Source organism: Mytilus trossulus, chromosome 1 (assembly GCF_036588685.1).
Source record: "Mytilus trossulus isolate FHL-02 chromosome 1, PNRI_Mtr1.1.1.hap1, whole genome shotgun sequence".
In the NCBI taxonomy this organism is placed as follows: domain Eukaryota; kingdom Metazoa; phylum Mollusca; class Bivalvia; order Mytilida; family Mytilidae; genus Mytilus; species Mytilus trossulus.
Genome location: NC_086373.1, coordinates 41,863,355 through 41,887,580, shown reverse-complemented (window position 1 = coordinate 41,887,580; position 24,226 = coordinate 41,863,355). Strand labels below are relative to the sequence as shown.

The 24,226-nt window shown below is 31.9% G+C and overlaps 1 protein-coding gene across 1 annotated transcript; it reads right to left on the bottom strand.

The window, feature by feature from the left end:
• Positions 1 to 1,384: 1,384 nt before the first annotated feature.
• Positions 1,385 to 22,240, bottom strand: LOC134708069 (uncharacterized). The gene is made up of 3 exons (XM_063568371.1): positions 22,103 to 22,240; positions 3,520 to 3,627; positions 1,385 to 1,902 (listed from the first exon to the last, which is right to left on the bottom strand). Exons 1-3 carry the CDS (start codon positions 22,190 to 22,192, stop codon positions 1,750 to 1,752), a joined length of 351 nt encoding a protein of 116 aa, XP_063424441.1. The 5' UTR covers positions 22,193 to 22,240; the 3' UTR covers positions 1,385 to 1,749.
• Between the last annotated feature and the right edge of the window lie 1,986 nt (positions 22,241 to 24,226).

The following is a 24,226-nucleotide window of genomic DNA, read 5'->3' as shown; positions in this document are numbered from 1 at the left end:
AGTCCATCCGTCCCATGAATATTTTCGTTGCATTTTTCTCAGGAACTTCTTGAAAAGGATTTCTGAAATTCGGTTTCAGGGTTTATATAAGTAAGATATACCGTGTGATGCGTTTTCAGATTCATTACTTAACAACTTCTTCTTTACCGAACACTTGTATTTATATTTTACACATGATAGCCAAGTTGGAAAATTTTCGTCACATTTTCAGATACGTTTTCAGATTCATCACTCAACAACTTCCTGTATACCGAACACTTGTATCATTTTACACATGATAGCCACGTTGACAACTTTCGTCACATTTTTCTCAGGAACTACAATACATTTTGTACAAGGATTTCTGAAATTTGGTTTCCGGGTTTATATGTAAGTCAGTATGTGATGGGTTTTCAGATTCATCACTCAACAACTTCCTGTTTACCGAAATATATTTCTCGGCGGAGGTATCACCAGTGAGCGGTAGCGCTCAGTTTTTCTTGTTTACTTTAATTCATCGAATGATATCTATTGATATAAACTAAAGAGAATGCGCTGTTATTAAAAAACATTAGTCGACCACATTTCAAGTTATTATTGTCATATTCACAAATCTCATGTTTTCTCTATTTTTTAATAGTTCTGTCCGTATTATTTTCCTGCCAAGCTGCTAATAATTTATTGATTTGCCCAGTGGTTTTCTAATTGTTGGTCTTGTTTATATGTTTTACAGTGGAATTTTATGGAAGATATCATTGACTGTAATTCATGATCTGGGATTCGCATCTATTTCGCACCGTACAAGCGTGTTGCTATCGGCATCTATCTGATAAATCCGCACGAACCGGTGATATTGACAATTGATTTTTCAGTAAAGTGTAAGATTTGGCTCATTGTTGAAGACATTATTGTAATTTTGGAATTTAACATAGAACTAGAAAAAAAAGTTATACCAGGAACACTGGATAGACGTGAGGAGCAACGACCGCATGTAGCAGCGAAAAAGAGAGAGCGAGTTAAAAGTTAAAAAAGTTGAGTTCCACATAACCCCAGCCCAAAAAACACAAAAACAGTTGAAATGTGCCATATGTCCTCATACAGGAATTTCCTCGATATTTGTCTTAGGTTATGTCTGAACGTGTTTGTTCTATAGAAAGGAAACTGTTTTTATGGGTTTTTATGGTAGATCTTTTTCAAACTATTTTTTTTCAGTTTGCTTCTGGTCTGTTTTTACAAGAAGTGCTGCTCTCATTGTGCAGACTTTATGATAATTGTTGAATTGTTTATTGGTCGACCTCTTGATGTCTTTCATTGTGGCGGTTGGTTTAGAACCGTCTCATTAATGAATACTCTACATCTTGTTCTTGAAATAATTGAGAGAGAAAAAAACAAAAACAAAGATCTGTCAGTTTAAAAAGTACTTTAATGCCACCGGTTATTTTTCTTGATATATTTAAATCTCATTAACATGCAGTTGTTTTGGGGGAATTGAAAACAATGTGAATATTGAGAAACAGATTCAGATCTTTGATGTCAACAGTGTAATAATATCTTCCATTATGTTATTGATATCAATATCTATATAAAAGTTTAAAATTTAAACAACAATACATGCATTTAAATTTCAAATTCAAAGAAATACTATCTGATATTGAAAAAATATATATTTAATGTATAAGTCCCACACAGTGCTGAAGATGCAGTTACACCTTTATCAAGCAATACAAATACCCAAATATTGAAATTCCATAAAACTATAGTTCATGTGATTCAATCCTGTGTCGCCGTTTTGTTTTTTGGCTCATCCAAATTAAGACCACTAGTTCCGGACGCTTTAGGTATAAATTTCTTGCAGTAGTAAACTTTTGAATTCCCCGTTCCACCAGTTTCATGACATATTGTATCACCAGGGCATTTGCAAACCTGCATAGATAAGTGTTGATAGTAATCAATAATGCAATTGTGACTTCTCGATTTAAAATTATTCAATGGAAGTTTTTTTTTCTTCAAAATAATTTTTATTAGGTACGTTGAAATAAATGGCTGCCTATAAATTTTTAACAATTGGATACGTTTGGAAGACTTGTCAATTGATTGAACACTAGACGATAAGTATACATATTACAATCCATGTACAATTGACGCCAGAAGTTGAGAATACTAATCAAATAAAATGTATATCAAAAGTTGAGTATTATACTATTCAGGTAATATATATGTATCAGAAGATGAGTATACTGTTCTTGTTAAATATGTATCAGAAGATGAATACACTGTTCTTGTTAAATATGTATCAGAAGATGAGTATACTGTCCTTGTGAAATATGTATCAGAAGATGAGTATACTGTTCTTGTTAAATATGTATCAGAAGATGAGTATACTGTTCTTGTTAAATATGTATCAGAAGATGAGGATACTGTTCTTGTTAAATATGTATCAGAAGATGAATACACTGTTCTTGTTAAATATGTATCAGAAGATGAGTATACTGTCCTTGTGAAATATGTATCAGAAGATGAGTATACTGTTCTTGTTAAATATGTGTCAGAAGATGAGTATACTGTTCTTGTTAAATATGTGTCAGAAGATGAGTATACTGTTCTTGTTAAATATGTATCAGAAGATGAGGATACTGTTCTTGTTAAATATGTATCAGAAGATGTGTATACTATTCAGGTAACATATGTATCAGAAGATGAGTATACTGTTCTTGTTAAATATGTATCAGAAGATGAGTATACTGTTCTTGTTAAATATGTATCAGAAGATGAGTATACTGTCCTTGTGAAATGTGTATCAGAAGATGAGTATACTGTCCTTGTTAAATATGTATCAGAAGATGAGTATACTGTTCTTGTTAAATATGTATCAGAAGATGAGTATACTGTCCTTGTGAAATGTGTATCAGAAGATGAGTATACTGTCCTTGTGAAATGTGTATCAGAAGATGAGTATACTGTCCTTGTTAAATATGTATCAGAAGATGAGTATACTGTTCTTGTTAAATATGTATCAGAAGATGAGTATACTGTTCTTGTTAAATATGTATCAGAAGATGAGTATACTGTTCTTGTTAAATATGTATCAGAAGATGAGTATACTGTTCTTGTTAAATATGTATCAGAAGATGAGTATACTGTTCTTGTTAAATATGTATCAGAAGATGAGTATACTGTTCTTGTTAAATATGTATCAGAAAATGAGCATATAATCATTCATATAAAACTTAAACACAGTTGTGTCTTCAACTGGGAAGATTCAACAATTGATTAAACATAAGCCTTTCTGTCACCATCGAAAGCGCGTGTTACTTCAAGACAACAATCATGTAATCAGGATAGATAACTCTGATACCAGAGATTGAGATCTTCATTTATGGTCGTTATATATAAGGGTCTGAATGAGGGTCCTTCGCTGTATACTCTTTTTTTGCCCATTATTCTTTTTTCTTAAAGGTCACATTAGATTAAAGAATTTATTATCCCCCCTTTTTTTCCTCCAAAAAAGTTGCCTTATTTATATATATGTGTATATCATACTGATCGTTCTTTTTCATAGCTGCCGTCGGGTGTGTCTAACATGTTTTCGGGGTCCTCACATCTGTTGATATGGTGTAATGACTGATCTATTTTATCTGCTATTACACACTGAAATAAAAACAAACAGGAGTTATAATTATTGGTGCTTTTAGCATTATGTTGTAATTGTTTGGGCGTATGACCTTGCGCCGATTGACAAAATTTACGATCTTTCATTTGCGCCGATTGACAAAATTTACGATCTTTCATTTGCGCCGATTTGATTCTTTCATTATTACTGATTCTTTATTTGCCTCTATTTGCATTGCATATTAATACGGATGATTAAATACATGCACATGTACTACTAGTATACCTAGAAGGTATATTGGTAAAATCTGGATATAATTGCATGTTATGTTGTACTTTTGAATGCTGGGGACAACGGGGGATAACAGTTATATACATGTTATAATTGACAATTCATAATATATGTACAACTTGGCGAGAGGTAATCCTATTATATAAGACTCTGCAGGTTCATATCATTTACATTCAACGTTTTTTATCGGATTTTTTTTTTACTATCAATGTTGAACCGCAGAGTCTTATGAGAACCATCCATTTTCTCGTAGCAAAAATTTAAATTAATAATCCACTGCCAAAACAGATAAAATTATTAAGAATAACCTAAATATGAATGAAAGTAACTTCTTACCGCATTAATAGTTTAAAATAATGTTCCTTATCCATCACTTTTATCCTCAGTTGATAAACAATTTTTTTCACGCCATTTTATTTCAAATATATGTGACGATTCTTTATTTTAAGGATTTCGTGAACGAAACGAATTTGACGATAATATTTATAATCAGTATTGTACTATGTACAACGCACGAAAACACGACCAATTACTGTAATAGTGTCATGCAATTAAATTATTGATATATCCATAAAAGGTGGTGAGAGAATACGAATGGGGTTTACAGAATAGAGAACAATCGGCAAAAAACATAAAGAATAGAAAAATATGGGTTCTATTTTTTTTTAACATGATATCCCCCCCCACACACACACAAGAAAAAGAACCGGTATAAGTATATTGTTTACAGTTGAAAAGAACATGTCCAAAATCATTTAATATAATGTATCAACAGTGATGATTTTGATAATGTTGATATACCAGGTTATACTTTTAAATTGAAAAATAGAAAACTAAATCAAAAGTCAAATCAGGTGGTATTGCATTTGGATATAAAAATGAATTAGAAAATTATGTGCAAACAATAGAAACAGATAGTAATTTAGTATTTTGGGTTAAAATTTCAGCCAATTATTTAAAAACAGAACAAGATGTTATGATTGGTACAGTGTACATACCACCCGAAAATTCTACCTATAAGGTACCAGATTCAATAAATATACTTGAACAAGAATTTCTAAAATTTTCAGCAAACCATGAGTCTATTTTTAACAGCAGAACTGCTGCCAATTTAGACTTCTATGAAATAACAAATACCAATCATGACACATCAGATAATTTTAATATTGATTTTTCAAACAATTTACACAAGTTTCATATGTCACGTTTTAGAAATAGTTGCGACAAGACAAAAAAACACTATGGCAATCTACTTTTAGAAATGTGTAGAATTAACAATCTGTTTATTTTAAACGGTAGGGTTGAAGGTGATAAAGAAGGCTTATTTACATGTCGCCAGTCAAGTGTGGTTGACTATTTTATTTGTACATATAATTTGTTATCATGTATTGTAAATATGTCTGTACTTGATTTTTCTGCTCTTTTTTCCGATGTTCATTCGCCTCTGAACTGTAAGCTAGTCTTCAACTCGATTGATAACATCGTCGAATGCGATGACATTTTAATAAACGATTTTACATGCCATGAAAGAAAGGGCTTCAAAAAATGGGATTGTGAAAAAGAAGCCGAATTTTTGAGAAATATCGATAGAAATAAAATCGATCAATTAAATAATGATTTAACTATGTTGAATACCAGTATACTGGCTCAAGAAAATATTAATAAAATAGTTGAATCTGTAAATGGTTTAATGCTGGATTCAGCCGAAAAGGTGTTTGGATCTTTTACATATAAACGACATGAAAAGAAATGTCGAAAAAAAGTTATTAAACCTTGGTTTGACAAAATATGTTGGGAAAAAAGGCGGTGCTTTCGAATAGCAAAAAGAAGATATAAATGCAATAAAACATGTTTAAAAAGAGAGGAGATGAAGAATACAGAACGTGAATATAAGAGGCAAATGAACATTTCTATTAATAAGCATAAAAAAGTCATGAGAAAAAAGATGAATGTTTTAAAAAATAGTAATTCTAAAGAATTTTGGAAGATATTGAACTCGTATAAAGAGAAAAACAGGTATAATATTCCTGTTGATATACTTTTTGAATTTTTCAAAAATTTAAATTCGTCAGATCCTGACGCTAGTGAAGAAACTATTATAGATGAAAATAACGAACTTAATTCGTTATTAAACAGTTCTATTACGGAAAATGAAAATTTTAAATGCATCAAAAATCTTTAAAATGGCAAAGCTTGTGGCGATGACTTCATCATAAATGAATATATTAAGAGCACCTCTCAGATTTTCATGCCAATCTATGTTAAACTGTTCAATATTGTATTTGATACTGGAAAAGTGCCTGAACTTTGGCTTGCTGGTAATGTTATACCTTTTTATAAAAACAAAGGTGACCAGTCAGATCCCCAAAACTACAGACCTATAACTATATTAAGCTGTATGGGTAAACTTTTTACGTCAATTTTGAATTTAAGATTGAGTAACTTTTTGGAAGAATATTTGTTGTTAAATGAAAACCAGTTTGGTTTCAGAAAGGGTTATTCCACTATATAGACAGCATATTTACTCTGCATATTTTATTTGAATTACTGAGACAAAAAAAGAAAAAACTTTTTTGTGCTTTTATTGATTTTGCTAAAGCTTTCGATACAGTTTGGAGATCTGGTCTTTGGTCAAAACTCATTTTACATACAGTGAATGGGAAGATGTATAACACTATATTTAATATGTATAAAAATGTGAAATCACGAATTTTCAGTGATGGAGAATATTCAGACTACTTTCCATGTAATGTAGGTGTAAGACAGGGAGAAAATTTATCTCCCATACTTTTTTCTATTTATCTAAATGATTTAGAAAGCTTTTTTCAGAACAAAAATATAAGCGGTTTGAAATCTTTATCAGATCAGATAGAGAATGAGCTAAATATGTATTTAAAACTGTTTGTTGTATTGTACGCAGACGACACTGTACTTATATCAGAAACACAAGCAGATCTACAAAAACAATTAGACGCTTTAAAGGAATATTGTAATACATGGAAATTAAAAGTCAATATCCCAAAAAGCAAAATAGTAATTTTTTCTAAAGGTAGACCACTACAAAATGTTAGTTTTAAATATGCTGATATTGTGTTAGAAATTGTTGAAGAATTTACATATCTTGGTGTATTATTTTCTAGAACAGCAAGTTTCACAAAAGCAAAAAAGGCACAAGCTGATAAAGCAACAAGGGCTATGTACGATATTCTGAAAAAGGGGAGATTACATAATTTAGATATTAAAAGCCAGCTAGAACTATTTGATAAAGTAGTTAAGCCTATATTATTATACGGGTGTGAAGTCTGGGGAATGGGTAACACCTCTGTTATAGAACGTGTTCATCTAAAATTTTGTAAATTACTGCTTAATCTTAAAAAGTCCACGCCTGATTTTATGATATATGGGGAACTTGGCCGATTCCCATTGGATATTTTTATTAAATTACGTACTATAAGTTATTGGGAAAAGCTTGTAACTGGGGAAAATAAGAAACTTCCTGTTATTCTATACAATCTTGTAACTGGTAGTTATAATGGAAATATAGCTTGGTTCAAGAATGTAAAATCTGTGCTTGATCATTGTGGACTATCAAATATATGGAACACTAAATATTTTATAAGTAAAAACTGGTTGTATGATACTGTTAAATTAAGACTTACTGACCAGTTCAGACAGACATGGTATGCTACTGTACAGAATTCTCCAAAAGCTCTAAATTATAAGTTATTCAAACCAATTATCCTTCACAAAAAGTTCTCTACTCCAAGTTGTTAATTGAGCACCAACAGAAATCATGGGCGAGTTGTGAAAGCGGGCGAGGTTATAAATGTCTTTGGAAATGTGAGTTCATGTAACGGGGATGTAAGAGCCAAATTCACCAAATGAATGTTCTCTAGTCAATTGAGTTCTAAGAGCGGACGAGGCGATGATCCTTCAAAAAACGAGTTCATACAACAGTGAGCGAGCCAATTCTCATTCACCAAAAGTTCTCTTGTCCAAATTGTTAAATTAAGCAGTATTGAATTTATAGTTGTGAGAGCGGATGAGTAGATAAATATCTTTCAAAGTACGAGTTTATACAACGGGGGTGAGCGAGCCAATTCTCATTCACCAAATGTTTTCTTTTGTGTATCAATAGAAATAAATTTATAATAGCTGGCGAGGCAATATTTCAAAAATCTAGTGGTTACAAAGAATAATAGCAAGTTGTTAGAGAAGACAGTTCAAGAAAGAATGCAATTTTAATCTCTCGATGTTTTGGGAAACTCTTCTACACTAAATTTTCTCCTTTCTTGACAAGTATAGTTGTTTTTAACACTCTGCACAACATTTACAGGAAGGACACCGACAGTGCTGCAAATCGCATCCTTCGCATTTCTTTGTATCTGATGTATCTTCTTTGAAGTTGTCTACGGTTAATGAATTTACAATTTAACGTCTGATACAAGTGCTGGTGCTTTTTATGATATCGTGTATACATTTGTCGGTGGTTATCATAATAAAATAAAACTGAATCCATCTCTGCCATCCCTAGCGCATCTGTCAGCTTCTTGCCAATAGGACAGCACTGATTTAGGACATTTAATATTTAAACTTTTCATGCATATGTTGATCTCGCAATTTTACCATTGTTTTGTTCTGTGTTATGCGATGTAAAAGGGCTCAAAATAGTAATATTGTTTAAATATTACAGGAAGAAAATAGGTTTTTTGGAAAACGTACATGAAGTCGTTTAAAATAAGAAAAAGAAAGAAAAAAGTGGCCTCCAGCTTAACAGCACAAGAAACATGAAAGATGTTGTAATGCGTAATTGCAAATTTATATTGGTTTGCGTAATTATTTATACATGTATTATTCATATCTTTTGAATCACTTTTCAATTACAAAATACTTTTAGAATCACATTTTACCGTTTATTTATTTACATTTGACCCCAGACTCTGCATATGACCGGTGAGCTATGCATTAACTGTATAACTATATATAGATATATATTGTATTAAGATGTCAATCTTTTTTACAAATATTTGGTAGAAGTTTAAACAAACAAAGCAAGCAAGGCGATCAAAGCTTCACTCTACAGGCATTATGAAAGTAGCCCAATCAAAATTGTAAGGAGATGTGGTATGGAAGCCAATGAGACAAAACAATGTTACATTAACAAGAGTTTAAATGAAGTTGATGTAAGCAGTTTATACCACATGGCCTTCCGCGAGAGGAAAAAAACCCACGCCGTTATGGCCATCATGAAACAAAAACCCCGCTGTAATGGCAAAGCCACAACATGAAAAAAAATCTGTAAAGCAAGTAAATCGAAAAAGCCAACTACCTTATTCATGTATGTAATGATTGTCACCATTTCCAGCTTTGACCATTATGTTCATGACACAACACACTTATTTTCAATAACTCTTTGGAGAAATTATCACCTTGTAATTCTTGTTATTATCGGGACATACTATTCATTTATAAAATCATCCTTTACCTTTTTATGAATACTAAATGGTCGCCTCTTAAGGGTTAAGACACATTTGACGATAAGCTTCCTTTTCTCTTGATGAGGAAATTAGAATTAATTTACATAATTTCATCAATTACTATCATCTTAAAGTCCTAAACAAAATTGGTTTTCCAAGGAATATTCTGAAATATGTACAAGTGATTAACATTCGGAAAGACTCGGAACTTTTCGTACTTGACCCGCTTGACAATTTGAAATGAGGGGGGACAGTTTGAAAAGTGGTTCAAAAACGGATAAAAATCCATCATATGATAAGGTAAGACATTTTATTTATTATTTGAGATGTTTATTTGTAAGGATAATGACATAAGTTAACCTAAAACTGTCGAAAACATTGTCAAATTGTCGTTCAAAGTTACCACCAAAATTCGTTGGGAATCCGCTACGAGAAAATGAATGGTTCTCATAAGACTTTGCGGTTCAACATTGATAGTAAAAACAATATCCGATAATGAATGTAAATGGTATGAACCTGCAAAGTCTTATATTATAGGACTAGGCTAAAGGTAGAGATTTATAATGATAAATAAAAAAATAACCTTCGACTGTAATTTGCCGGTACACAATAGACGCAAATGAAAAACAAAATTGGAGAAAGTGAAAAAACAAATCGGCACAAGTGAAATGCTGGTCGGCGCAAATGCAAAACGCCGGATTGTTTGCTTAAGTTTTTTGGTATAAAAAAAATCAAAATATTGAATCCAAGAATTGAGTAGTTTTTAATCAAATTAAGAAATCATTGGTTTCTTTTGGCAACTATTTCGTACGAAAGCCGGTATGTGTCATTGATGTCATGCTGAATTATTATTTCTTTATTTGAACTCATTATAACGACTTTACTTACTCATTATAATGAGTTAGTTAGTTTCAATGAGTAGCTATGTCGTTATATGACAATTAAAAAAAAACCCACACACAATTTTCCATGAGATGTAACAGCTTCCGTAATTTGTGCTGTCATATTTCAATTCTTTTTTTTTTAACGGAAATAACTTATATAGTTACATGCTCTATCTGCAACAAATCTTTAGATGTGAAAAAATAAAATGAAAAAAAAATAAAAATTAATAAACATGAACTGCTCTGGTTCTTTTGAATTATGGTATAACACCAAATTAAGTAAAGTATTTTTCGAGCCAAAACAGTTTTGCAAGATATTTGTGTCAATTTGGACGGGAAATATTTCAAGGAAAGCCATTAGACATGTCTTAAATGGACAAGATAACTGGAAGTGAGCATTATAATTTCTAAATTGATTAGTAAGTAGCATAGTAAACAAAGGTTAGGTACTGATCGTTTTTTGTGTTAAAGTTGGTCGCAAATAGTTCATGTACATTTAGGACGAATGAAAATAAACTCAGATCCTGTCTGTGAGTTCGTTTATTTGTTTGTCATGATTCTGGCCGTTGGATCTTTTGTTTCATATTTTCGTTCGTCCGGACATTTCATATAGCTTATCTTATTTTTCAGATTGTGATCAAAGGCATATATACTTGCTTAAATCCAAGGTATTTGAATTCTGTTGGATAGGTGTCTCACTGGCAATCAGACCACATCTCTTTATTTTGTATAATAATAATATATTTAAAAAGGGCATTTTTTTTTTTGCAACATGCTACATTTGTACCTACAGATAGTTGTTACAAGAGTTTTGTAACTGAGGGCGTCGCATTCTGCTGACACGAGGCATTAAGTTTATTGACCTCATTCTGACCTGACAGCGGCAAACGAACACCTCTTTTCCAGATTTAAAACCCAAGGTGATCATATTTTTATACACCCAAATAAAGGCTTGTTAATATACTGTGCACAACTTCAATATGTAAGCCAAACGCAAGCGGATGAGGAAAGGTTGTAGATAAAGGCAACAGTACTAGTATACCGCTGTTCGAAATTCATAAATCGATTGAGAAAATACCAATCCGGGTTACAAGCTAAAACTGAGGGAAACACATCAATATAAGAGGAGAACTACGACACAACAGAAACACAACATTAGAATGTAACACACACAGAAACGAACTACAATATAACAATGGCCATTTTCCTGACTTGGTACAAAAAAATGTTAACAAGGAAAATGTAAAATGAATATTAAATTTTCTTGTCTTGAAAAAAACAAGCGTAAATCTCAATAATATGAGATCATTTGTGGACAGTCAAGGAAATTGATTCAATTTGAAGGTTTATTTTTTTGGGTGCGATACTTTCGTTTTCTTGAGGACAGTTACACTAAAATATTTTCTCCCCATGTGTTCATAATTATAGTTATTATGATGGCTCAATAATTCAGTTATAGATACACGAATTGATTAATTTAACAGATTGCTTATGAACTGTATGAATTCCTGATAATTCAAGGTAAAAACGTAAATTACATTCCCTTTTTTATATAGATTTGAAACAGATGTCAAATTATTTTCATATTTGTATTAGTTTGATCAACTATAAGAACTTGATTTTATCTGACATTTAATTAAATTTACAGCATGGGGACATGGTATATTTGGCTCATTGTTCAAGGCCGTCCAGTTCAACTTATTGTTTTTTACTTCAATGTCATTTGGTCTCTGGTAGAGAGTTGTCTCATTGGCAATCATACCACATCTTCTTATTTTAATTGAAATAGCAATGCGCAATCCAACATATTCTTATTTGAGTTATTACGTTAAGTTTAAGGCTATTATAACAGATGAGTTTATGCTAAAAATATCTACACCATAAAATTTACTTTAAACATGAAAGTTATTGAACAAACCGACGTAGCATTCTTTTAAGGGACAGGGGAGGAAAATCGTTTTGCAAAACTAACAAAAAATTAACAGAAGAAAACCACCCCAATATTTTCCAGGTACGTGTAAAACAACATTTGAAAATTCCTTACTTATACGCAACCTCACTTTTGATAGGTATTCCAGTGTTTTTGTAGAGGTATTTCATTCTTATAAGCAGTGAATAAGCTGAGGTAAAACTGAATCGTTTAGAGGGATTAAAAAGAAGGGTGTCTTATTCCCACTTCACTACCCTCAACTCCAACTTCGTCCCCTATCTACTTCCAACTTCGTCCACTGTACTTCCACTTCCATTTCCTTACTCCCAAACGAAAATCGATTCTAAGCAATATCCCGAATATACATATTTGTACCCCCTCATCTTTTGGTTCATCTCCCATGATCCCGCTTTCTTTTCTCTCTCTCTCCCGCTTCCCGCACCGTCATTTCCATGTTATCATACCACCGTCCATCCCCTTATATTTCAAATGTCTCTTCAGCTGAGTAAACCTTTAACGAAAATCTTTCAGAAGGAACCGACTAAGAAATGAAGCTCTGGTTCATTTATTTTCGTTTCCCCTTATCCTCTCTTTAAACAGGGAATCAGTTTGTCATTAAAGCACCAAATCAAAAAATATTATGTCAGAATCGAAGAAGTGGTTTATTCATAACATTTATTTTTAGACGAACATTCATCTAGTATTGTGGCATACATAATAAGTTGCATAAATTTTTCTATATTGAATTTCTTTTTGTTTGCACATGAATCATATGAACATAATAAACACATTTTATGCACAATTTAATATATGACAAAAGATATACAACAGTTTAATATAGACACCCATCAGTCAATTAATTCAACACAGTAACATTAAGTAAATACAGCTAAAATCGTTTAGCATATTGCAAAATATGATTGCAAAACACAGGTTGCTTGGATAGATAGTGCATATTTCTAATATATGCAACATATGGCCCTGTTGTTTATATTTCATGTTATTTAAAAAATAAAGGAGTATAGCAGTTCTAACAGTTTCCCGCCCTACTGAATCTTTTATTTACATTAAATATATATTTTTCTAGTGGTAAGTTTTCTTTGAAAATTTTAAGCGCTATCATATTGGTTTGCTCCAGTGATAATTTGTTTCTAAAAATATAAACAGTAAATAAGTTTCTTATGTCATTTTTAATGGGTTTTCGCTGGGACTATTTATCTAACAATAATTATATCCTAGATTTTCGTTAGAATATCAACTAAAACTAAATCTATATTTAAAGTTAGTTTTTTTCACATATATCTAGGAGTTAAGATTTTCCCATAATTTTGATATATACGGACAAGTCCAGAGTATATGTTCTATTGTTTCGACCCCTCCAAACGCAAAATTGCGCTTATTTGTATCTTTCATTTGTGTATCTTTCACTTTTATCCGAAAGATAAGTTCATAAGAGCCTAACATTCGATGTATTATTCTGTACTGAAACCACTGCAGTTTTGAGTTTTTGGTGATATAAAAGGGCAGTACATGGATATTTTTCCAACTGTATTGAGAATTACTGACCCTTTTTATCACAAATTTGTTTGACTTTTTGCTATTCAAATTTTATACTTATCTTTTGAACCTTTCGGGGTTTTAAAATACTTTATAGTGAGGCAAAACTGAACATTTTTTTCTCTTACCAAAGTGCAGCGTATATTATATTCTTTAAAATACTGTTTTTGAAAAGTTGAACCCTAAATGCGCCACCGTTGTTTTATTTCATAAATTAAGCCTACATATGCCAAGTTTTATTGAAATTACATGCAAACAAAAATAGCAGCTGCGATTTTTTTAATTTGCGTTTTTTTTTGTATAAAAGAAATGAACTGCGACAGAACTGTTCTTGGGACTATTGGACAAGGTAACAGTCAGCTGTGATACATTTGTAATTCACAGCATAATATATATATTTTTTTTTAGCGAAAAGTTGAGTCGCAAGTAGTTCATCCATATTATAGACGAGAACCAATTAACATTTAAATATAATGTGACAGTTCTACAAAATTGACCAACCGTTAAGAACAATGGGGAATTGAGACTGCATATCGAAAAAAAGATGGTTTATTTTGTTATTAATTGTTGGCTTTGGTCTTGCTTTCAGTACTACAGTAGCGGTGAATAGTTTTAAAAATTGTAACTTTGTGTCTGTTGTCTCTATGTTAGTCTGTTTTTTCTCTGTTTCGTACCAATCTGGTGATTAAAGCCGTTTCAAACTTATCTTTATGGTTTATTCTTAACGTTGAACTGTTACACACTATAATTATTCCAGGTTACAAAAAGGGTAGTTCGCCCACTAACATGTTTAACCTCACTGCATATACTTGATGTGCCTACGCAAGACATGAACTCTTTATTCAGTGGTTGTCGTTTATTGATACATGTATGTCATTTCTGTTTTTCGTTTGTTGTTTTGTCATAGTCAAAACAATTTTGTTTTTGTTTTAAATTGTTTCATAAATTGTTTGTCTTTTCATATATGACTCTAAGGTACGAGTTTTGCTCAAGGCCTCTTTTACTTGTTATGTGCAATTTGTTGATTGTGTGTCGCATTGGTAATAAGAACACATGTCCTTATTTTGGATGGTAAATTAATTCTCTTTTTAAAAATTACATTTTGCTTCACAACAAGCTACCTAGAGGCACCCAAATGAGTTTTTTTAATGGATCTCTAAATGTGCAGATCGAGGGCGTGGTATTCTACCAACGCGAGGCATCGGTTATAACTTCCTCGTTCTGACCGAAAGAGGTTGTATATACATATGTATTTATCTTGCAATTGGGTGTCCTACTATACAGATACAGCCCTACAGATATCGCTATGCTGTATTTGTATACTATACAGATATCTCTTTAAAGCTCCGCCCACTGCCGGACTGAGTATTGTTTGAACCTATGTGACCTCAGAATGTGTATTCCTGTTGCATTCCAATGACGATGACAATTGTCGATTTCAAAACTTGAATGTGTATGACGGTTACAATATCAACCATGTCAATTTCAGCATGCATGTTTGTTTAGTGAATGTCAAGTCTGAAGCGTAGGACAACTCGTACACTTCTGTTTCAAATTTGACAATGTTTTGTTATTTGTTTTTACTGTTGAACTTAGTTGTTATGTTAAAATAGATAATTATTCACCTTGAGCGATGTATTATTGTTGACAATTCGAGATCCTTTTTTGCGAACCCGTCTTCAGCGTAATGTGTGATTTTGATATTACTACGCGGGCCTCAAGGGATTACAAATCGAAAATAAATGCTAAATATGTTAGTTTTTGTGTCTTTCAAAACACAAGCAATATACAGAATTAATTGCAGGATAAAGACAATAACTGTTTAGTGTCTTGAATATCAGCTGTATTTGTACTCGGCTCGAAACAGGTGTAGTAGCTCGCTAAAAGCTCGCATACACCTTGTTTCCTAGCCTCGTACAAATACAGCTGATATTTAAAGACACTAAACAGTTAATGTCTATGAATCCGTAACCGCCAAATGAACACCTCACTTTACAGCTTTTACATTATTGCTAGCAAGACAAATCTTTGTTTGGCTTGCTTGCTTTGTTTGTATCAATGTTTGCTAAAGCATGGCAATTAAGATAGGCGGGGCTTCAGCTTGTATACATCATACTTAAATTTTATTGGACGTTATGTTTGAGGTTAAGGACACTCAATTTTAAAACATCACAGGATGACAAATATAAAGCGCAATCGTAGAAATGGAAGCCAAAAAAATTGTAATTTTTTTCTCTCGAAGATATGCATTTTCATCATCCAACTTAAAAGACTGTCGTCAAGTACTTTTAGTAAAACAAAATAGCTATTCGAACACACCTACTCTGATTTTGTGATTCAGATTAGATTTGTGAATTGAAAAACTTGAGGGACAATGAAGGTTTTTATCCAGTATACATAGATGAGACGTATGTTAACGAAAACCATGTATTAAACAAAGGCTGGTTTTATAACGGTTTAACTGTAAGTCTGGAAAAGGCAACAGATGGATTCTTTTCCACGCTGGTGGTGCTAATGGCTGGGTTCAATGGAAATATAAACTATTTACTGCCAAAAAGACTGGTATGTTTAAAAAAATAAGCAGTAAATGATGTTTAAAACATGACTACAAAAACAAAACCGAAACAATAGAAAACAGTATTAAAGTCAAATAAAATAAAACAATTTAGAATAAAATAAAATAAGATATTATAGAAAACAGTGAAATAAAATTGCACAAAGCCGTGCATTAAATTCTGTTTAGGGTCTAACTTGTACAATGTGTGTGCTTCTCATTGTTGAAGTCCGTATGACGACCTACAATGCATTTGAAATCAACTCCGGGTGATAGTTGTCTGATTGTCAATCGCACCACATCTTCTTATTTTCATATACAGTTATAGGACAAACGCCAAATCTCATCCTAAAATTATAACTGTATACGAGATAAATAGAGAAGAAGACACTTTACGTTTTATTCCTGCCTGTTGCCAAATTATAAGTCTTTAATAAAATGTGATAATCTGACGGCAACCAAGTAAATGTCATTGGAAGGTCAGATGTTGGCGTAACGATCTTTTTTGTCAATGACATTAATATTTTCAGGACCACATGTTGTTTCTGTTTTTATGGCATTATTTTTTGATCCGTGCGTCCGTCTGTCCGTTCCTCCGTAGTTCGCATGTCCCGCTTCTGGTTAAAGTTTTTGGTTTAAGTTTTTAGTCGAGGTTTTTTATTAAGATGAAGTCCAATCAACTTGAAGCAGATGATATTGTCCATGCTCCCTATAATATGATCTCCCAATTTCAATGCATAATAAGAGTTTTTTACCCCGATTTAACGCTCCACTGAACATAGAAAATGCTGATGGGGCTTCTGTGTACTATGGACACATTATTCTTGTTTTTGTTTTATGAAAGAAGGGCGAAAGATATCTGATGGACATTCTATCATTTTTCTATTATTTCTTTAATAAATTTATTTAATTTCACGCCTCTTTTGCATTAATAATTTTGCTATGATTGTTTCTCTTTCATATTTTTTTACTGTTTTATTCTATTTGTTTTAATCCTTGGTTATTTTCGCTATATTTGTTTATCATTCTTAGTTTATTTTATTATATTTCTTCAGCTGATTACCATGACTCTATGAACGGGAAACATTTCATGGAAATTTTTGAAGAACTAGCAAAAGAATGCCAAACTATTGGAAAGTGTGTTTTCATTGCAGATAATGCATCATATCATAAAGAGGTTGTTAACCAAGAATGTCGAAAAACTTATTGGACAAAAACAAAAGCTGCACAATTAAAGGAAATGTGGTTGAAAGGGGAAATTCCATGACAGTTAGAAATGCCCTGTCCGAAAACAGCGAAGGCAATACGCGAAGTTATATTTGCAAACATGCCTAACGGAGAACTGAAGATGTCATCAATAGCTGCCAAATATGGACATAAAGTTATTTTTTTGCCACCTTATCATCCTCAACTGAACCCTATTGAAATGGCATGGGCATTGGTAAAAAATTATGTCGCCAATAACAACATCAATCACACATTTAAAATGCTGAAATTTCTCATTGAGAAAGGCATTGACTTGGTTCTAAAAAAACAATGGGAAGGTTTAGTAAAAAAAGCACGCACTTGGGAAGATTGATATTTGTTTCAGGGAATCCACAAAGAAGACGAAATGGAAAATTCAAAAGAGAAAATCCTTCTTTAGTATTTAGCGTTGGTGATTCTTCTGATTCCGAAGATGAAGATGCAGAGATTGAAAATCATGATATTCCCTCATCTGAATGCATAAGCATTTCGGAAGCTATATCTGAAGGCATTGATAATGACTCGGACGCATACGATTTAGATTAAAAGTGCATAATTATCACTGTATTTTTGTTTCATATGATTATCATTTTATTATACTGAATAATATATAAGTTGGAAAGTAAAATGACTTTTTTGTGTCAATTAAATAGTATGTCTCATGAAATCGGTCATTCGTCTACGTGCCTCTTTCGAAAATTGTTTAATTTTGAATTAATAAAAATTTTTTTTAGAAGTGTAATATCAATAAATCATCTCTGTCATAGGTGACTCCAGTAGGACCTGAGGGGACGGTCTGGCCCAACTATTGCTTTTGTTGGAAAACTTATAAGCGAGTCGCTGAAGCATGATTGGAGCAGCCCCCCCCCCCCCTTAAATCATTTCAGCGGTGCGCCTCTTAGATCAATCAGCGGGCTGGATCCGCCACTGTTTTATTAAAGATAAAAAAAGAAAATAAAAGTAAAGCCCTATGACCCCTTTAAATGAACAGTTGCCTAACTAAAAATGTGCAAAGGATTTCAATTCTCAATTTTAAAGAAATGTATGAGAAACTTCTGTTGATATAAAATTTATAATATAATTGGTTTTCCTCTTTATACACGAACACGTGATGAGTGAACAGTAAATTAAATGACCTTCAAACTGGACCACGGACGAAGCCATATTATATTTATCAATGAAACTAAAGGTATGAAAGGTCGTAATTGCGAATTCTTATATTTCTCAAAATGCTACTTATTTAGAGCAAATAAATTATCCACGGATAGCCTGTTCTTGAGAAATTACTGGAAATTAACTAATAAAACGTTTGTTCCACTAAAGAAGTCATTTTTAGATGAGAAGCGCCGAAATTCATTTTACGCACGGCTTCGCCAGGTAAAATGTTTATTTATATTGACCAAAAAACACATTTTTCATTCTAATTTCAATATTGCAATTCCAATTAAACCCAAACAAAAGCTGTGAGTAATTAAAGTCAAAATATGTCCGATCTGCCAATTTTTGTATGTCATAATTCAACACGATCGTTTAAAAGTCATGTTTCTCTACCTCACACAATCCTGTTAGGCACTATATCATTAATGCAAAAGCTGTAATACGGGATTTAAACTTTCTATGATAAAATAGTCTATACCGAAGACAACACTTATTAATGTTAATATACACAACTTTAATATGTCTTACTAACGTCCTATGAATTGTCAATGACTAATTTTATTACTAACAATTTTTGATATTGCTAACGAATAGTGATCATTTCGATCTTGGGAAATCGGTGTTGAATTAAAAAATGTGGAACGTAGAACTTTAAGACTAAATGAAAACATTTTGTGGACTATCAAGGAACTTGGTTTAAATTTAAGGATTGATTATTATTGGTTTGGATGGGAGCAAGGGTTGGTGCTCTTCTTTTATTTTCTCGAGGAAGAGATATATACTAAGATAATTCCTCATATGTCCATTATTCATTATTATGATGTATCAATAGCTCAGTAATAGATAAATACGAGTTGGTCATTATAACAGATTGTATATGAGTTCTATGAATTCTTGATAATTCAAGGTAGATTAATAATTTACATTCCCTTTATCTTGAAACAGATGTCAAATTATTTTCATATTTGTATTACTTCGTTCAACTGTATGAGCAGGCTGTATCTGACATTTAATTAAAAATACAGCGTCTCCATACGATTTCATTTTTAAGGGTACTTGCTGCGAGTTTTTTTTTTCTAAAAATATATTTACCAAAAAATGTACAAAACATCAAAGCTACCGAAAAACTCTCCAAAATCATATCTCATTCCGAATTTAATCAACTGACATGGCTTGGTATGCCGTGAGCTTATCACATGGTTCACAGTCTGGGTTTATTTTGATTTCACATATTCTTTCTTTAACTGCTATTTTCAAAACTAGGTAGACTACAATGTCGACAGAACAATCTTTTTAAAGGGCAGTGAAAGAATGGACTTTTTTTTAGAAAGAGGAAAAACATTCAATGTGTAAAACAACATCTGATCATGAACATCCACTCATTCATACTAATACATTTTTGACAAATCTTTATGTATATGTACCTCTGAACTGGACAGGTCTTATTTATGTCAGTAAATTGGCGAATGAGCGATATTGAAGCTTTTTTCATACACATTTCTTATAAATTAGAACTGTTTAAATTTAGTAAACATGTTACGGGAATCGTTTTGATAAACACGCCAATTCTCTCTGATGTTTACCTGTCGTCTGTACTGCTCATGATGTAACATAACTCATATTTAATGCTTCCTCAACAAATGTTCAATGCAATTACGTAAATTAGTAAATTAGTATGTTTTTCTGTATACCAGAATAAATTATATACGTAATAAAACCGACTACGAAATGAATTTTTTTCAGTATATATAACTTTTGTTTACCATTATGGTCTTTTTAAACGGGGAATCAGTTCAGCATAAAAGCCCCAGTTTAAAAAATATTGTTTCAGAATCGAAAAGGGTTTAATAAAAGTGTCCAATACTCTAAACCTTTATCTAAAGATTAACATTCATTTAATCTTGTGGCAAAAAAATGCATCACTTTTCTATATGTTACTGATCTATAATCCTAGCCATCGCTATATATTTGAAAAAAAAATATAATGAAAAATATCTACAGTTCTAACTCAGATGCAACTTATCTTTCAAAACGGTTTATACAGCATCATATATTAAGTTCATTACATGCGCCTGAACAAAGAAGTTATTTGTTTATGATGCATGCATAACAGGCGATACTTATCCTTCCTTTTGTCGCCCCCAGTCTCGCTCCTTTCGGAATTCATGCGATTCCCCTAAGTCTTTGCTTTTTACCCTAATTTGTATCGTCTTAATTGATTTTGAACATCGGTAGACTACGTTACTGTTGCCTTTAATTTATGTAAAAGACGTGCCATTAATATGTTATGGTCAAATGCTAATGTAATATAAAAGCGCTAAACATAGCATGTCAAAATGTTTATGTAACATATAGCACTAAAATACTTAAAGGTAAACTAATGAACGTTGTACAAGAATGCTTATTCGAATCATGCGGATAGGCAGATAAAGCACATTTCATATTAGTTACGAATATGAAACACAAAAAGGGTAACTTTCTTTAATTCCTAATCATTTTTCGATTATCCTTTAAACAATTTATTCATAGCCGAGTTTATGAGTTTCAATCATCATTAGGATAAATATAGATACGAATGACCACATTAGTCAAAACTAATCTTCCTATAGGGATCCGTAAGAAATTTATACAAATTTATATAGTACATTAGATAAAAAAATACTATCTATATAATTACATACATTTACAATGATATCTATAGATTAATAAAATAACATATTAATCTGCTTTCCAATAATTTTTTTTTTTTTTTTTTTTTTTTTATTTAATATCAGAATATTTCACATTTTTATCTTAGAAGGTAAATGTTTATTGTATAAAGTACACACACACTCCGTCAGTAATCCCCAAATTTTCACCATTACCTAACCCGTCACATGCTACGAATTCTACATGTAATTGCTTTTCAATTTTAAAGTACTTAATATCATTCTTTTCGACAGTAACTTGCATCTTATGGATTATAATGTGAGATGGGAATGAACAGATCGGGCGAAAATACTTGTGATATTCGTAGATAAGACAGAAACCACACAAACATTAAATCCAGAGATGACACACAGGCATAATATTACAGATAGTTTTATATTACATGTATATGTATTTGCATTTAATACAGACATTTGATGGTTTTGTCCTGCTATGATTTTTCGCCAAAAAAAATTACTTTATATTTCCTACATGTCTTTGGAATGATTGAATGGGCGTTTTCATACTTGTACGTAAATCGCGTATATACATAAAGAAATAAATAAGGCAATATACAAATATATTATCAAATCGTTTATTTTTACTTGTATTGCTAAATAGAAAATTTACTTTTCTAAAAACTATGTTTGTTATAAGTACAAAATGTAAGAACATTTCCTGAATATCTTAATCAATATCATGTAATTATCTATAAAATCTAGTAATTACCTCGGGAAATTCATCTAAATTTATCGCTGTGTGGCATATTCCATAAGAAATATAAATACTAAACACCAACCATGCCCCTAACATTTTCATCCTTCAAAGTTGGTGATGAAGTGAGGCTTATTCTAGGAACACCTGTCACATAAATTACTCAATTCAGTTTATTTTTCTTGATATATTTCATATCTCATTATAAACATGTAGTTGTAACATTTGGGGGAAATACTAACAATGTGAATATCGAGAAACAAATGAAGATCTCTGATGGCAATATTTTAATAAGATACTTTATTGAATTATATATTGACATATACCTATGCTAGCAATATCCCAATATAAGTTAAAGTTTTTAATAGCGTAACAAGGTCAGACGAATTTAATAATTCGGAGATTAGTCAAATAAATGAACGGTTGGATGCGCATCTGTAAATGAAAATCGGAATTCAATAACTAATGCAAATTTGAGAGAGAGAGAGACAGAGAGAAAGAAAAAGGGAGAAAAATAAAAAGGGAGAGATAAAAATTCAGCGGAAAAAAAGCGAAAGAGAGAGAGATATATTTTTATTATTATTTGTTAGTGGCTTTGATCTAGCTGTCAGTGACTGTGAGCACTCTCAGATCTGACCTCAGTGTCTTTTTTGTTGTTGGGATATACAAGTAACCGGCCACGTCCACTCTGTGTAGTATTTCTATGTGTATCCACCTGATGAGTTAAGCCTTTTTCAACTGATTTTTATAGTTAAGCTTTGTTCATTGTTGAAGGCGGTACGGTGACCTATAGTTGTTAATTTCTGTGTCATTTGGTTTCTTATGGAGAGTTGTCTCATTGGCAATATACCACATCTTCGTTTATATATTCATATTTTAATTATCTTTAAGCACATACTTTTAGACAAGAATTGCTAGACTGCAAGCAATGCAGTTTTGATTGGTTTATCTTTTGAAGATTCCTTGGAAAGCTTTGAAGTCAATTCTTTGTGTCAATTTTTCGGCCTCCTTTTTTAAAAACCATGTCAAATCTGTAGACTTTCTAAATTTATTTGACTGACTTTACACGTTAGAAAGAAAGTAGGCAAACAAAATAATGGATTTACTTCAGTTAAGTCAACTTTATGAGCTGTGTTGAAGATCCATTGGTAGTCTTGGGCTGTTTTCTGTTCTTTGGTCGGGTTGTTGCCTCTCTCCACGTTTCCATTCTCAATTTTATTGAATTTGAAAATATGAATTTTAAATAAAAAAGAAGATGTGGTCTGATTGCCAATGATACAACTCTCCACAAGAGACAAAATGACACTTTCACAACAATCTTACATGGCTAAATGTAGACGTGCAACACCCGGTAATTCATTTTTTTCAAATTAATGATTGTGTATTGAAAATGTGAGATCTAAAAAGAATTGCTATTATGCATCATTGTCATGGACTTCGGATAAACCAACAGCATGTGCATATTTAATTTATTCCAAGTACATATGGACGTGTGTATTGTTTGCCTTTTAAACTGTATATGTACTCAATTTTATATTTAGTACATGTATTATGGTTTACTTCGAAATCATATACTAGTACTTACATATTATATTCATCAACTGTGTTGAAGAAAAAAAAGTTTGTAATTGTGGTAAATTATGATTTTTATGCCTCATTTAGGGGCATTATGTTTTCTGGTCTGTGCTTCCGTTCGTTCGTCCGTCCGGTCGTTCGTCCATCTTTCCCGCTTCAGGTTAAAACTTTTGGTCCAGATAGTTTTGATGAAGTCGAAATCCAATCAACTTGAAATTTAGCACACATGTTCCCTATGATATGATCTTTCTAATTTGAATGCCGAACTAGAGTTTTTACCCCATTTTCGCGGTCCACTGAACATAGAAAATGATAGTGCGGATGGGGCATACGTGTACTATGGACACATTCTTGTTTTATCATATTGTGGACCTCTGTAAAATGTAAGACGGAGAACAGCAATACAAACTGTACGACTTTATAATATTCACGGCTATCTCTAAGGACATGCATTGTTCTTTTACAATTGCATATTTCCAGTTTATACATATTTTCGAGCATCGATGTACTTTCTCTAAGTATTTGACTTTAGCTATATGTATATATGTTATTAATTCAGGTTAG